General features: G+C 37.2%; 1 protein-coding gene and 2 long non-coding RNA genes across 3 annotated transcripts; 2 read left to right on the top strand and 1 right to left on the bottom strand.

The window, feature by feature from the left end:
- Nucleotides 1–763: 763 nt before the first annotated feature.
- Nucleotides 764–3053, top strand: LOC132038545 (uncharacterized). Its single transcript, XM_059429199.1, has 5 exons — nucleotides 764–1105; nucleotides 1484–1816; nucleotides 1863–2091; nucleotides 2185–2258; nucleotides 2835–3053. Exons 1-5 carry the CDS (start codon nucleotides 764–766, stop codon nucleotides 3051–3053), a joined length of 1197 nt encoding a protein of 398 aa, XP_059285182.1.
- Nucleotides 3054–4495: 1442 nt separating this feature from the next.
- LOC132036603 (uncharacterized) lies at nucleotides 4496–9727 on the top strand. Its single transcript, XR_009409626.1, has 3 exons — nucleotides 4496–4718; nucleotides 9195–9276; nucleotides 9402–9727. It is a non-coding gene; the product is annotated as an uncharacterized LOC132036603 (long non-coding RNA).
- A 298-nt stretch (nucleotides 9728–10025) lies between these two features.
- On the bottom strand, nucleotides 10026–14697 carry LOC132036589 (uncharacterized). Its single transcript, XR_009409618.1, has 3 exons — nucleotides 14526–14697; nucleotides 14265–14430; nucleotides 10026–10451 (listed from the first exon to the last, which is right to left on the bottom strand). It is a non-coding gene; the product is annotated as an uncharacterized LOC132036589 (long non-coding RNA).
- Between the last annotated feature and the right edge of the window lie 66 nt (nucleotides 14698–14763).

The following is a 14763-nucleotide window of genomic DNA, read 5'->3' on the forward strand; positions in this document are numbered from 1 at the left end:
TCTTGTTAAAAGTAGAAGTGATGGGACAGAATGGTGCCTCACAGCCGTGTATGGGTTCAATACAATAGAACAAAGAAGGGAACTCTGGGATAGACTGAATGAGATCTCTCAAACTAGTAATCATCCTTGGCTAGTGTGTGGAGATTTCAACGCAGTATTGTTTCCACAAGATAGATTGTTTGGTAATCCTGTGACTGCTACTGAGACTAAGGATTGTGCAGATTGTATACAAGAAGTGGGATTGACTGAATTGCCTTGGAGGGGAGATTAGTATACATGGACTAATAAGCAGTAAGGGAATGATAGGATCTATAGTAGAATAGACAGAGCATTGGGCAATGATGATTGGATGCTTAATTGGGGCCAAATTGTAACTGAATATGATTTGCACTACTTCTTTGATCATTGTCCTATGGTGCTAAATGTTAAAAGGCATCATATTAATGTGACAAGTCCTTTTAGATTTTTTAATGTGTGGGGAGGTCATAAGGAGTTTCTACCAATAGTGGAAGGGGTCTGGCATGATAGCTTGGACCAATGGGGGATGAAAAATATTTGACTCAAACTCAAGGCACTAAGAACCAAGTTCAGGAAACTGAATGAGGAGGAATTTAAAGGGGTTAATCAGAAATTTGAAAAGGCAAGAGTGGACCTGAGGAACATTCAGGAGCACTTAGCCAGAACCTATAGTGATACACTGCTGAAGCTAGAAAAGGACACTCTGCTGCATCTTGAGAAGTGATATTTAATTGAAGAAAGCATAATGAAGCAGAAATCTCGAGATAAATGGATAAAGCTAGGGGATTCTAGTACAAAATACTTTTCTGCTGTTACAAAAGAAAAGAATCAGAGGAAACACATAGTAGAACTTACTTCCCTAGCAGGTGTCAAGTTAACTAATCCAGTATATATTCAGAATGAAATTGTCCAATTTTACCAAGGGTTGATGGGAACAGCTGCTAGGAGTTTGCCTCCAATAAACAAGATCACTATGAGAAATGGCCCTGCCCTTTCTCATGAGCAGCAGCAAGGTTTGTGTGTAGAAGTTACAGAAGCTGAAATTTGTGCTGGACTGAAAGATATTGGGGATGATAAGTCCCCCGGAGTAGATGGATATAATGCCTATTTCTTCAAGAAAACTTTGACGTCATTAAAGCGATATTGTAGAAATTTGTGAAGGAATTCTTTGTCCGGCAAAGTTGTGTAAAATACGTCAATTGTACAACCATCACCTTAGTTCCAAAAACTGCAAGCCCCTCTACTGTTAAGGAGTTTAGACCTATTACATGTTGTACTGTGCTATACAAAATTGTGTCTAAAATACTGGCTACTAGAATGCAGAAAGTTATAGCTAGTTTAATATGTAAATCACAGGCTAGATTTATACTTGGCAGGAGGATAACAAATAATGTCATTATTGCCCATGAATTGGTGAAAGCATATACTAGAAAACAAATCTTTGCTATATGTATGGTGAAAATAGACCTCAAGAAAGCCTACAATTCTGTTGAATGGGTGTTCCCACTTTCCTGAGAAGTTCATTGCCTGGCTGATGGAATGTATTCAAACTGTCCACTATTCTATCATTGTTAATGGGGAGCCAACTCCTCCTTTTAATGCAGCTAAAGGTTTGAGGCAAGGTGATCCCATATCACCTTACCTCTTTGCCATTGCGATGGAGTATTTAAGTAGAAACTTGAAAGGACTAAAACAAGGTCAAGGGTTCAGATTTCATCCAAAATGTTCCAAGTTGAAACTAACACATCTATGCTTTGCAGATGATTTATTGTTGTTTACTATAGGAGATTTGACATCTGTACAAGCTGTGCATCAGTGCTTTGATAATTTTTCTTATACATTAGGATTACAAGCTAACCTTGACAAGAGTCTTTGTTTATTTTGGGGGTGTGGCCCTACCTGAGCAAAACAGGATTCTTACTCATCTTGGATATACTAAAGGTACTCTTCCCTTTAGATATTTGGGTGTCCCCTTGTTATCCAAAAAGCTCACTTTGATGCAATGGCAACCTCTCATACAAAAGATGACTTCTAAAATTTCTGGATGGACTGCTAAGAAGTTATCTTATGCAGGTAGAGTGCAATTAGTGCAGTCAGTCTTGTTTGGTATTCAATCTTACTAGGCACAACTGTTCTTACTACCTTCTAAAGTGTTAAAAACTATAGATGCTATTTGTCGAAGTTATGTTTGGTCTGGGGTTAGCACTGTCACTAAGAAAGCGCTGATTTCTTGGGATAAGGTTTGTACTCCTAAATTCGCTGGGGGATTGAATCTAACTAATCTGAAAACTCTAAAACAAGGTTGCGGTTGCTAAAAGTTGTTGGGACTTAGCTCACAAAGAGGACAGGTTGTGGATTAAGTGGATTCATAGTTACTATATTAAAGGCCAAGACTTGACTACTATGAGTATACCCAAGCAACCAAGTTGGATGATCAGGAAACTTGTAGAGGCTAGAAGTGTATGGAACCGGATCATATAGTTTTCAGGAAACACTGTTTAATCAGACAATTTTACTTGATGCTACTGGGAAATATGCCAAGAGTTGAATGGAAAACCATGATGTTTAGAAATGATGCTCGACCTAAAGCAAAATTCATTTTATGGCTGATGTTACATGGAAGAGTGCTTACAGCAGATAGGCTCATTCAATAGGGGTATCAATGCAGATCCTATCTGCTTGTTATGCAATAGTCATTTGGAATCAAGAGATCATATGCTAGCAGAATGTTCATTCACAAGGCTTCTTTGGTCTAAGCTATTGAAATGGATGCACAAACCTGATTTCAAGCCTCTAATTGGAACCAAATGATGCAGTGGATGATTGGTAATGGGACAGGCAAGTCACAGGCTTCACATATCTTTCAGATAATATATACAGAAGCTTGCCATGCTGTGTGGTTGGAGAGGAATCAGCGAGTCTTTGAAAAAAGAAGTAGAGATATTGATGTCTTTGTTAGAGAAGTAGTCTATATATGTAATGTTAGAGCCTCACGTAGATGCGGTTCTCTTGTCCAATCTTGGATGTTGACATAGCTCTAGTATTACTACCACTTTGAGTCACTGCTTACTACTGGAAGAAACCCTCCCTAGGAGGTGTGTATCCCAGCCATTTTGATTTGGTATAGAGTTAAGGAATGATAGATTAGAAGAAGCAGGTTGTGTTGGCATGCTTAGAATTGTAATTATTCAAATGTGATTAATAAAAGTTGTTAGTTAAAAAAAAAAAAAAAAAAATGAAGGAAAAATGTCAAAATGAGAAAAAAAGATAAATATGATTCTTGACTAAAGAGAGGTGCCACATCACTTCTCTAATTCCTAGTTTTATATTATACTCCTCTCTGTTTCAATTTATATGAACCTATTTCCTTTTTAGTCCGTACCAAAATGAATGACCTCTTTCCTATTTTGGAAACAAATTCACTTTATGAAATGATTTACAGCTACACAAATATTCAAGACTTATTTTGAACCACAAGTTTCAAAAGTCTTCACTCTTTGTTAAATGTCGTGCCCGGTCAAATGGGTTCACATAAATTGAAACAGAGGGAGTATATAGATATCCGTCTTTTTGTTTAATTATGTCTTGGTCGTTCTATGTTTTATTCTGGGCAACACATTTTATATGATATTATTTGACTTAGGTATTTAAAGGTGAAATTTTAGGTGGGTTTTGGGATTTCATCATTTGGGTGTGTTTTTGCTTTTTTTTTTTTTTTTTTTTCCCTCAATGAAAGAAGCTAAAACTTGAGGATGCTGATGATGACGACGATGATAGGCAGGTCAGAGCGGGTCAACAAAGAGAGCGAGTAATTTTTTAAAATCGGATAATTGAAGAGGATTTGGGGTTTCCATCCAAATAGGGGTATAAGTGTGAATTTTGAAGACGGCATGGTTGTATTTGTTCACAATTGCTAACGGAGGGTAAAGTTAGTTAATAAAACAAAATAGAGGGGTATATTTGGTCCTTTTCCCATTAGAAAATGTATAGTGATAAATTTGCATGTGTACAATACTAAAGTTGGTAAGCTAAAATTACAGTTATCCATCGCGCAGCCAAACGCAGTGGAGGACGCTGTCTAAGTCAAGCCGGCGTTCACCAGCTACTTGTAATCTGCTATCTCACTCATCACTTGAGCGCTCACTCTCGTTCCCTTTGGGAAACAAGCTTTGTTCTTCCACTTTTCTCTCCACCCTCTTCCTCAATACTCAGCCTCGGGGATATGCTAACGGGATTTATACCTTGTTCTAAAAGGCTTATAAAAAATTGAATGCTAAATCTCCAGCGCTGATGTTTGATTGATGATTCTCGATACCCAATCCTTTTTCTTGACCCTTTTTGTAACACCCCGAATTTTTTTAAAACTAACTCTTGAATTTTCGATTAACCATATCTTGATAGTAAGTGTATATTTTACTTCGCACTTCTTGAATGTGAATTTGATGATATTTGGAATAATATTTTGGGTAGCCACCCTTTCATATTTATCCAAATATAAAAGTTGGGCAGCCACCTTTTCTTTCAATCCTTATCCAAGGAATATATAATACCTTTTGGGGCTCATATCTCTCCACCTCCTCAAATTTTGTTTTCTCTAGAAAGAGGAGACCCCAAAACTCCTCTCCTCTCATCAAATTCTCCCACTAAATCACTAACAAGACTTGTTTTGGTTGAGCCACAAGCTACTCCACTCTATTGAGGTAAGTTTACAAAGCCCTTTTTTGAACTGGACAGTTAATAGTGTTCTCAACATATTTCCTTGTATAAAATTTAGTTTTAAGTAATCCAAGCTGTTCTAGAAAGCTATTTCATAGATCTACAACTTTCGTTAGGGCTCCAAAACCTAGTTTTGCTTGTATTTAACTCAAAATAGGTGTTGTCCATTTTTTATGATTGGATATTTCTCTTTTTAGGTCTTACTATGTTGAGATGTATCTTGAAACTTGTTCACATGGGCCTATTTTCACTACTAAATTATTACGAATATCTTATTAAACAAATTTCTTCTGAACGTTGTAAGTATGAAATTTGCTTTTGTTTCATAAGTGGCATCCTCCGAAAGGGGGTGCTACAAATTTTGGTATCAGAGCCTTAAGTTTGTGATTCTAGGACTTTTGTTGTGACTTGTGGGTATACTCGTTTCTTTTTAACATGTTTTGTTGCGTGTATTGTTCATATGCATCATGTACATGTCCCTAATGCAATGTGATCTTCTCTTCAATAGGAACTAAGACATGGCCTCCTCTTTAATAGAGCTAATGAGGATGTTGATCTATGTTCTACAAACTATTATGTTTCTCATCACTTGCATTTTCTAGAGGTGTGATATTTACGAGACTTGATTTTGATGTGCTTGTCGGAAATCTTTTGGGTCACCAGGTTGTTGTTAACCGAGTTTATCCTTTCATGATTCAAAATCTATTTTTCTCTGTAGACTTGATTGCAATGCCTTTTCGAGACTAGTATAAGGTAAATTTCGGGACGAAATTTCTTAAGGGGGAGAGAGTTGTAACACCCCGAATCTTTTTTAAACTAACTCTTGAATTTTCGATTGACCATATCTTGATAGTAAAGGTATATTTTACTTCACACTTCCTGAACGTGAATTTGATGATATTTGGAACTTGTTTGAAGTGTTATGGTGTAGTTATGTAAACTACTCCTACTATTATTATCTTAGTAAATTAAGAAATGAAATAGATATTTAATATTTTCGGTAGACCCTTTCATATTTATCCAAACATAAAAGTTGGGTAGCCACCTTTTCTTTCAATCCTTATCCAAGGAATATATAATACCTTTTGGGGCTCATATCTCTCCACCTCCTCAAATTTTGTTTTCTCTAGAAAAAGGAGACCCCAAAACTCCTATTCTCTCATCAAATTCTCCCACTAAATCACCAACAAGACTTGTCTTGGTTGAGCCACAAGCTACTCCATACTATTGAGGTAAGTTTACGAAATCCGTTTTTGAACTGGACAGTTGTTAGTGTTTAGAGCATATTTCCTTGTATAAAATTTAGTTTTAAGTTATCCAAGCTGTTCTAGAAAGCTATTTCATAGATCTACAACTTTCGTTCAGGCTCCAAAACCTAGTTTTGCTTGTATTTAACTCAAAATAGGTGTTGTCCCTTTTTTATGATTGGATATTTCTATTTTTAGGTCCTACTATGTTGAGATGTATTTTACAACTTGTTCACATGGGCCTATTTTCACTACTAAATTATTGCAAATAGCTTATTAAATAAATTTCTTCTGAACGTTGTAAGTATGAAATTTGCTTTTGTTTCGTAAGTGGCATCCTCCCAAACGGGGTGCTACACTTTTAGTTGGAGTAAATCGAATTATCTAGGCCCTATGTGAACATATTTGCAGGCATAATGTTCGCTGAATTATAATTGAGACAGATACATCCTCTTTTGGAATCCCAGACCCTTACACTGGGTATGTTATTGTACATTGCTCTTTTGAAAGTGCTTAATGGATACCTTTAGACTATTGGTGACATTGTTGGAAGTGATTTGGTTAGCGGAGGCAAGAGCTTTATTAAACTTCGATCCTAATGTACGAGATACAAAAAATGATCTTCTCTACTCTCAAAAACACCACTGAAGGACCACAGTGATAAGGTCCATTAAACTTCGATAAGGTTCATTATCCTACACACTTCTTGCGAAATTGTGCAAATTTAATTTTTTCAATCAACATCAATTATTTTAGATTAATCACCAGCATAATAATTGATCTTCTTTACTCTAATAAACCCACTTGTGGGATTATCTTTGGGTATGTTGTCGTTGTTGTTGTTGTTGTTGTTGTTGTTGTTGTCGTCATCATCTCTACTGTAACAAATACCACTTGAAGGCTACAATTGCTCGGCAACTACTTAACCCCCATGATACTCACAAAAAGAAACATACAAAATTCTACATAATCATCTCATTCAAATGATCTCTCTCACATATTCATCTTTAACATTTTTTCACTGTCATCATTTTACTTCTGTCATAAGACCATCTTCCCTCTACGAAAATAGCCCCATCTGGAGCACCACAATAATTGCTACAAATGATTTAAAAGCTAAATATGTGTGTCTAGGTTTGTTTACGTATTAGGAGTTGATGTGGAGCTTTGAAATCGCGACTGACTTTTCAAACATACCCTTCTTTTAACAGAAAAATCCAATTCCCCCAAATAACAATTTTTTTTTTAACTAGACCCATTATTAACCCGACCCAATAAACTATTAACCCCTAATCCACCAAACAATACCCAAATGTTCCCCATCCTTCATATTTACAAAAGAATCCAAAACATATTTTTGAAACAAACACTGCCTCTTCTATGTCTTTGCTTAAACATTTCCTTGTAGTGTTTAGTTTTACCCTGTAGTAGTAGGAGAGATAAACCATCAAAGGAAACACCAGTGAAAACTAAAAGGAGTTGAGCCTACTTCACACAACACAGTATCAAAACACCATGCTCAAACATAGGTGAGTAACAACTAACAATTCCCGGTTCCTGATAAAAGGTAAAACATTTCTAAATATACAGATACATTTCCTTATTAGATCCCGTCAAATTTCAGTAACGCCTACCACCAGACGTTGACAAAAGGATCCAATTTGGCTTCTTCCCCCTCTTTCCTGCATCATTTATCTTAGACACGCTGGGCCTTTCAATAACTTGTGCTTTGGACGCCACATTTGCAAACGACAGGTTCCCAGAAATCCTTGTTCCTGAGAGAAATGAAGTCCATTACTTAAAAGCATTAATCCCATATACGCCAAACGAAACAATAAAAAGTTTACAGCAAATTGTGAAGATAACAGATATTTAGCATCCAAAATCAACAATGAGGTTTAGAACGATAACAACAGAAGAATCATCCATGAAGGGATGGGGAACGTTTGGGCATTGTTTGGTGGATTAGGGGTTAGTATTTTATTCGGAAAAGGCTCAAGTATGCCATCGAATTATCGGAAGTAGCTCATTTATGCCACTCGTTAATAGTTTGGCTCATTTATGCCATCGAACTATTAGAAATGGCTCATTTATGCCACTCATCAATAGTTTGACACATTTATGCCATCGCCCATTATCAAAATGACTCATCCATGTCATTTTTCATTAACGCCGGTTTTACAGTACCAAATGTGACAAGTGACTCTAACTAGATTATGATTGTGGATGAGTAGGGTGTATGAGTTGGATTTTTTATTAATTTGGGATTTAAAATTAGACTGGTTTAATTAAACGACGTAGACCTCTAATTGGAGGCCACGTGTCAAATCTGGTATTATAAAATCGGGGTTAATGAAAAATGACATGGATGAGTCATTTTGGTAATGGACGATGGCATAAATGAGCCAAACTATTAATGTGTGGCATAAATGAACCATTTTCGATAGTTCGATGGCATAAATGAGTCAAACTATTGACGATTGACATAAATAAGCCATTTCCGTTAAAAGAGGGGTATTTTTGAAAAGTTTAATAACGGGAGGGGTATTTTTGACCCAAAATTAGTTTGAGGATATTTTAAGCCCTTTATCCAAAGTAGAGATATTTTTTACCCTTTTCCCAAGGGAAAGAATGGAAGGTAGGAGGACGGGAAAAAAGAACGGCAAAGGTGAAAATATATTTTCTCAACATTTAGGGTAGATATACCTCTTGTTAAAAAAGTGATGCATATATACACCTGTCGTTACACAAATGCAGATATGCCCTTTTTGACGACATAATTGTTTTTAAAATTAGGCTTAAATGGTGAAAACACCCCCAAACTTGGCGCATTTTATAACTTTAGTTCCTGAACTATTGACACACTTAAAAACACCCCCTAAGCTTGGCCAACTCGATTTAAATTAATCCTCGAGTGTACACATGGCACAGCAAGTGTGCTCACGAGCTGACAGGTGCGTCAGAAGCTTCCACATCAGCTTCGAACGGTCAAAAATTCTATTTTTGCATTTCCCTTATTTTTTCCCCATCCCAATGGCTAACTCATCCCCTTCCTCCCTCATTAAAACTCTCCATTAAAATACACAAGAACTTGAAAATTTAAGATTCTTTCTTCACTTCCATTTAAATACACCTCCTCGTTTGTAATTAAAACCCTAAGTAGTCATATTTGTTGATTTTTCTCTAAATTGTATTCATGACTAGAGTTTATAGATGTGGATTTCCGGTGGTGTTAAGGATTTCATTGTCCGATGACAATCTGGGAAGGAGATTTTGGGGTTGTCAAAACTATAAGGTATGTAATTTTTGTTTGTGGTATCTCAATTTTAGTATAGTTTTCGTGGGTTTGTTCTATTTAGAAGGTTCAATTTGCACCTAAGTTTGCTGGGTTTCTAACTGATTTTCATTCACTTTGTATAGGTGAGAGGTCGGTCTTCTTGCAAATTTTTCGATTGGTATGAGCCACCATTTTCGGAGCAAGCTAATATTGTTATTTGGGGTTTGTTGAAGAAGAAAAATAGATATGAGCAAGAATTGAAGTGGTCAAGAACATAGAAGATTTGCCTATGCATTAGTATGCTATGTAATTTGATGTTTTATCTTGGCACACAATCTGGTTCTGGTTGAAGTAGTACTAATTAGGTTGAAGTTCTTCTATTTATGTACTTATTTAGTTGAAGCTCTATTATGTATGTACTAATTAGGTTGAAATGGCTATGATGATTAACAATGTCATCTGATTTTGGTTATCCCTTATCACAATACGATTATGAGGATTCTATTCAATATTTTTCTCTAATGATAAGCTACATTTATACCATCTAATTTGTTGAACAATTCATAAATGGACAGTAGCAAATCTGCACAACAAACACAATTTGAATGGTGCAAAAAATGGACAAAAACACCATGTATAACAATGCAAAATCTGCCAAAAACACACAAAGTCGAATGGTGCAAAAACTGGACAAAAACATACCACTCAATGCAAGATATAGGAAAAATATGGACAGAAACTCCAAAATACCATTCAATGCAAAATATTCAAAAACACACCAAGTACCATTAAGCAAATCTGGACATTGTCATATGCAAATTAAGGGACATCAGTCATCATTGTCATATGCAAAATAATTGGACATTGTTTCCAATTGTCGACCAAAACTACCAAGCTACATTGTTTGCTTACATACCCAAGTTTCACAAAAAATAAATACCCTTACACATAGAAATCTAAGACTTCTTCTTCATTGGAGATTTTCCACCTTTTGACCTTGTTTGAACTCCGAGAGCCTTTGATCTTGTTTGGACTCTATGCGTAGCACTTTTCTCTTGGAGTTGTCTTTGTGTAACTGCTACATTTCCTCTCCACTTCAAGCCCTTGCTGGGTTTGTATCCAATTTCACCTGTGACAATGGCTGAATTCATCATCCTAGGTGTGGATATCAACCTGCTGCTAGGCATCCCTTGCTGCAATTATCATTTGTTAGTGTCATAATGTCACACCCTAATATCCGACAGGGTGTGATGGGCACCCGACCCTTACTTAGGGCCGAGCGAACCCGCTGACTCTCGTCATACTCATAATCATATTGGGCCCGCAAAACATGACATAAGCACATAATGAAAATTTTCTTTTCAGAACAAACATGCCTTTCATCTTTGTCAAATCAAATAAACTAGCATCGTATGAAATCTGTAAACATATGAAGTTCGTAACATAATGCATATAATACGTCGCTTACATAGCGACACAAACCGACATATCACACACACGACAACGTCGCAAAGTCTCTACCAACATCTCGGATACCATACAAAAGCACTCGTATTCGGCAAGACTCCGGAGGAAATGGAGCTCGCCAATCCGGTACCGGAACGTCTTCCGCTAACGTCATCTACTTATCTGTGGGTACCTGCGCGGCATGAAACGCAGCCCCCGAAGAAAGGGGGTCAGTACGGAATATGTACTGAGCATGTAAAACATGGCATACAGAAAACGAGGTCATAACCGAAGTAAGGAGTACAGAAAGTGAGCATAATGACCAAAATGCCAAAGTGCTTGCATCTGAAACACAGATCGTACATCAGAGATACAGAAGACAAATGTGATAATCCGAATGCCAAAAGGCTTAGCTTTCTTTTGTAAAACGTTTCTGTCTCATATATATAGAAAATAGAACAAATCATATGAGCCGACATTAACCGACCGATCATGATCGGTATCAAAATCACATATCATATGCACACATATCGTATCCCGGCTCTCTAGTGAGGGACTCGGCAAATAAGATCATATCATCATATTATCACATATCACATACCACATATACACATACCGCGGTCAAGTACCCAGCGGCCAATGTCACATACACACATACCGCGGTCAAGTACCCAGCGGTCAATATCACACATACCGCGGTCAAGTACCCAGCGGTCAATATCACATACCGCGGTCAAGTACCCAGCGGTCAATATCACACATACCGCGGTCAAGTACCCAGCGGCCAATGTCACATTCACACATACCACGGTCAAGTACCCAGCGGTCAATATCACACATACCGCGGTTAAGTACCCAGCGGCAATATCACATATACACATACCGCGGCCAAATACCCAGCGGCAATGTCACATATACACATACCGCGGCCAAATACCCCGTGGCAATGTCACATATACACATACCGCAGTCAAATACCCAGCGGTAATATCACATATACACATACCGCGGCCAAATACCCAGCGGTAATATCACATATACACATACCGCGGCCAAATACACAGCGGTAATATCACATATACACATACCGCGGCCAAATACCCAGCGATCAATATCACACATACCGGTCCGGGACTCGGCGAAAGAGGTAATAACAAAATGCACGAGCAGAATCGTGGGAATTCATATGCAATGCAAAACACTTACAAAGACCCGACGAAAGCATAATCAAAGCGGATTGTTATTTATAAGCCAAAATAGTAGTCAAATCAGACTTTCTTCCGAATATCACTCGGGAACATATCAAACCGAACTTCGGAAACCATAGTTACGTATCGGAATCATAAGTATACGAATCATTATTTCAGACTCAACAGACAAATATATAATCATACTCGGGGTCGGAAAGGTAATCATATTGAATTTTTCAAAAGCCATCAAAATTATACGAGAAGAAGATCGCGGGACCCACGGACCAACCCAATCCGGCCCGCCTACGAAAATCATAGTCATCATATGTTATCGAATCATTATTACAAACTCAAAAGATAAGTAAAGCGATCGTACTTGAAATCGGAATAATAGTCATATCATATCCTTTCAAAAATCGTCAGAAGTATATAAGGAAAGTCGCGGGGCCCACGGAGGGGTGTCGACTCAAGTCGGGACCGCCCATAAAAATTTAAGTCATCATACGTTAGGGAATCATTTACGAGCATATCAAAGCCATCCGGTTCTGTCTGTGAAAGTTATGGACGTTCGTAGTTACAAAACTCTTTTGAAAACAAAACCTTTTATACAACATTTGAAAACCAATCATACAAAGACATATAAACCATCTAAGGATGCCATCATCAAGAAGCAAATAAGCATCGTAAACATGCTCGGACTTTAAGAATAGAATATCCCCCGAAGCTCATAACATATCGTACCTTACTCATAACTAAGACATGCCAAAAGAAGGAAAGGTAAGCTTTACATACCTTGATTGCTTCCTAAGCTAATCCAAACTCAAGTCTCGGCTTCTCAAAATCTACAACACGTCGTTAGGCACCAAACATTAGTCATAGGCACCTCGGAATCCCATTTTAAGCTCGCACTTTATTTACGAAATTTAGGCAAAGCATTTCCCCGTAAATTCAACACCCGAGAATTCAACTCGGCCAAATATCCAACAACAATACCAACAACCACATCAACAATATCCATAAGCAATTCCAAACGCATTCTAACATTAATAACTCCTTTCTACATAATTCGACAACATTCATGCATATTCAATTCAACCATACATTCAAACTAATATCAACGATCGCATATTCAAATACCAATCCAAAACCATTCAAACACGATTCAAGAACATGTCCAACAATCCGCACAATAATCAAACAAGCCAATCCAATACATGCTTCTCACCCGAAACCATTTCCAATTCAACAAGAACATTACCAACACCTTTCTTTCTTCCACATTCATAAATTATGTCAACAATACATACGTTTACAACTTCATTTTCATAAATTCAAGAAACCATATCAAGGTCACATTATCTTCCAATTCAGCCCACACAATTATAACCTTAACTTGGATCATTAAAACTTCATTTTACATCATAGAATTCACAACTACGACAACCAAAATACTACATCACATTAGTCCCACATGCCTACACCAAATCAGCCCATTTTCGGCCACAACAACAACATACAAATTCCATGGTTTTTCCATCCATTTCCACCCACTACAACAACACTCAAACATGCTAAATACAATTAATTCACCATTTCTACACAACACACACAACACACGGCCAAACCTCAACATTCACGGCTCAACTTTAACATCCATATTTTCATGAATTTCATCCATTCCTACATACTACAACATCCACAAACCATTCGCCAACACATAAAGAGAAGATTGAACCATCCCAACACCCACTTCTTCCGCTCGGCTAGGATATCACTTTGCAAGAACAAGCGTTTTGTTTGCTCCAACGACTACTCCACGTTGTAGAGGACCTTTCAATTAGTAGAGAAACTAGAAGAAAATAATTTTTGGTGATCAATTCTTAAACATCAAATTTCCATGGTCTTGGCCGAATAGGCCTTCTAGCTTTTTCTTCAACTTTCATGAAATTTCCAAGAATGACAAATGATGAAGATGACTTAAATTAGTCATCTTTCTCTACATATATAATTTACACATGTGGCCTATGGCCCACAAGTCATGTGCAAGGCCACGTGGCCATTTTTCATGAATTCTTAGTTTCCAAAACTTCATTTTTGGCCCCAAATTTTCATGAAATGTCTAACTTTTCATAATTCACTTTTAACCCCAAATTTTTCTTATTCCAATTTTACCCTTAACACTCCATGCCAATGAAAAGATGAATATGCAACTTATGCACTTTTAACAAAAATCAACAAAATCGAAAATTAAAAATCTTGTCCATAACTTGTCGCAACCAACTTAGAATATCCCAACGTACAAAGTACGGGGTATAACACATAAAGTGGCTAAAAACAAATGCAACACTAAAGTGATTGACAAACACTTACATTAACACAACTATATCCAGACTCAGACATAAAAACACCTTGTCCAACAACTCTTGGCCTCTTTTACTTACTCTCGCTCCTTCACATGCTTGTACATGCTTCTTGATTGTCAGAACACCACTCTTTTCTTGTATTTCCAGTTGATGATTCTTTGGGAAGAATTAACCTAATAGAATACAAGTTAATATTTGACTAATTCATTGTAAGTAAAGTTAATATTTGACTAATTCATTGTAAGTAAAGTAAGGATATTAGAGTTACCTTTGTAGTTGCTTTAGGCCTTAGAGGGACAGGTGGTTTTGCGCATTTCCTCTTGGAAGGGACTGCAGTTGGTGCAGTTATTGCTGGTACTACTGGTGCTTTTCCTCTTGCCTTTGCTGCTGGTGCAGTTGCTGCATCTGGTGCTCTAGTTGATGCTTTATTTGCTGTTGCCTTTGTTCGCTTTTCTCTTTGCTTTGCTTGTGGTCTTTCTTGGTGCTTTTTCTCTTGGCTTCTTGGT

The sequence above is a fragment of the Lycium ferocissimum genome, chromosome 11, assembly GCF_029784015.1.
Source record: "Lycium ferocissimum isolate CSIRO_LF1 chromosome 11, AGI_CSIRO_Lferr_CH_V1, whole genome shotgun sequence".
NCBI lineage: Eukaryota > Viridiplantae > Streptophyta > Magnoliopsida > Solanales > Solanaceae > Lycium > Lycium ferocissimum.

What these genes read in the sequence shown, in the direction of transcription:
- LOC132038545 (XM_059429199.1), top strand. Translation starts at nt 764, where the DNA reads ATGAAGCAGAAATCTCGAGATAAATGGATAAAGCTAGGGGATTCTAGT. An exon ending in CTATAGGAGATTTGACATCT is followed by an intron (nt 1,817 to 1,862) that starts GTACAAGCTGTG and finishes CTTATACATTAG; the next exon opens with GATTACAAGCTAACCTTGAC. An exon ending in TAAGAAGTTATCTTATGCAG is followed by an intron (nt 2,092 to 2,184) that starts GTAGAGTGCAAT and finishes TAAAAACTATAG; the next exon opens with ATGCTATTTGTCGAAGTTAT.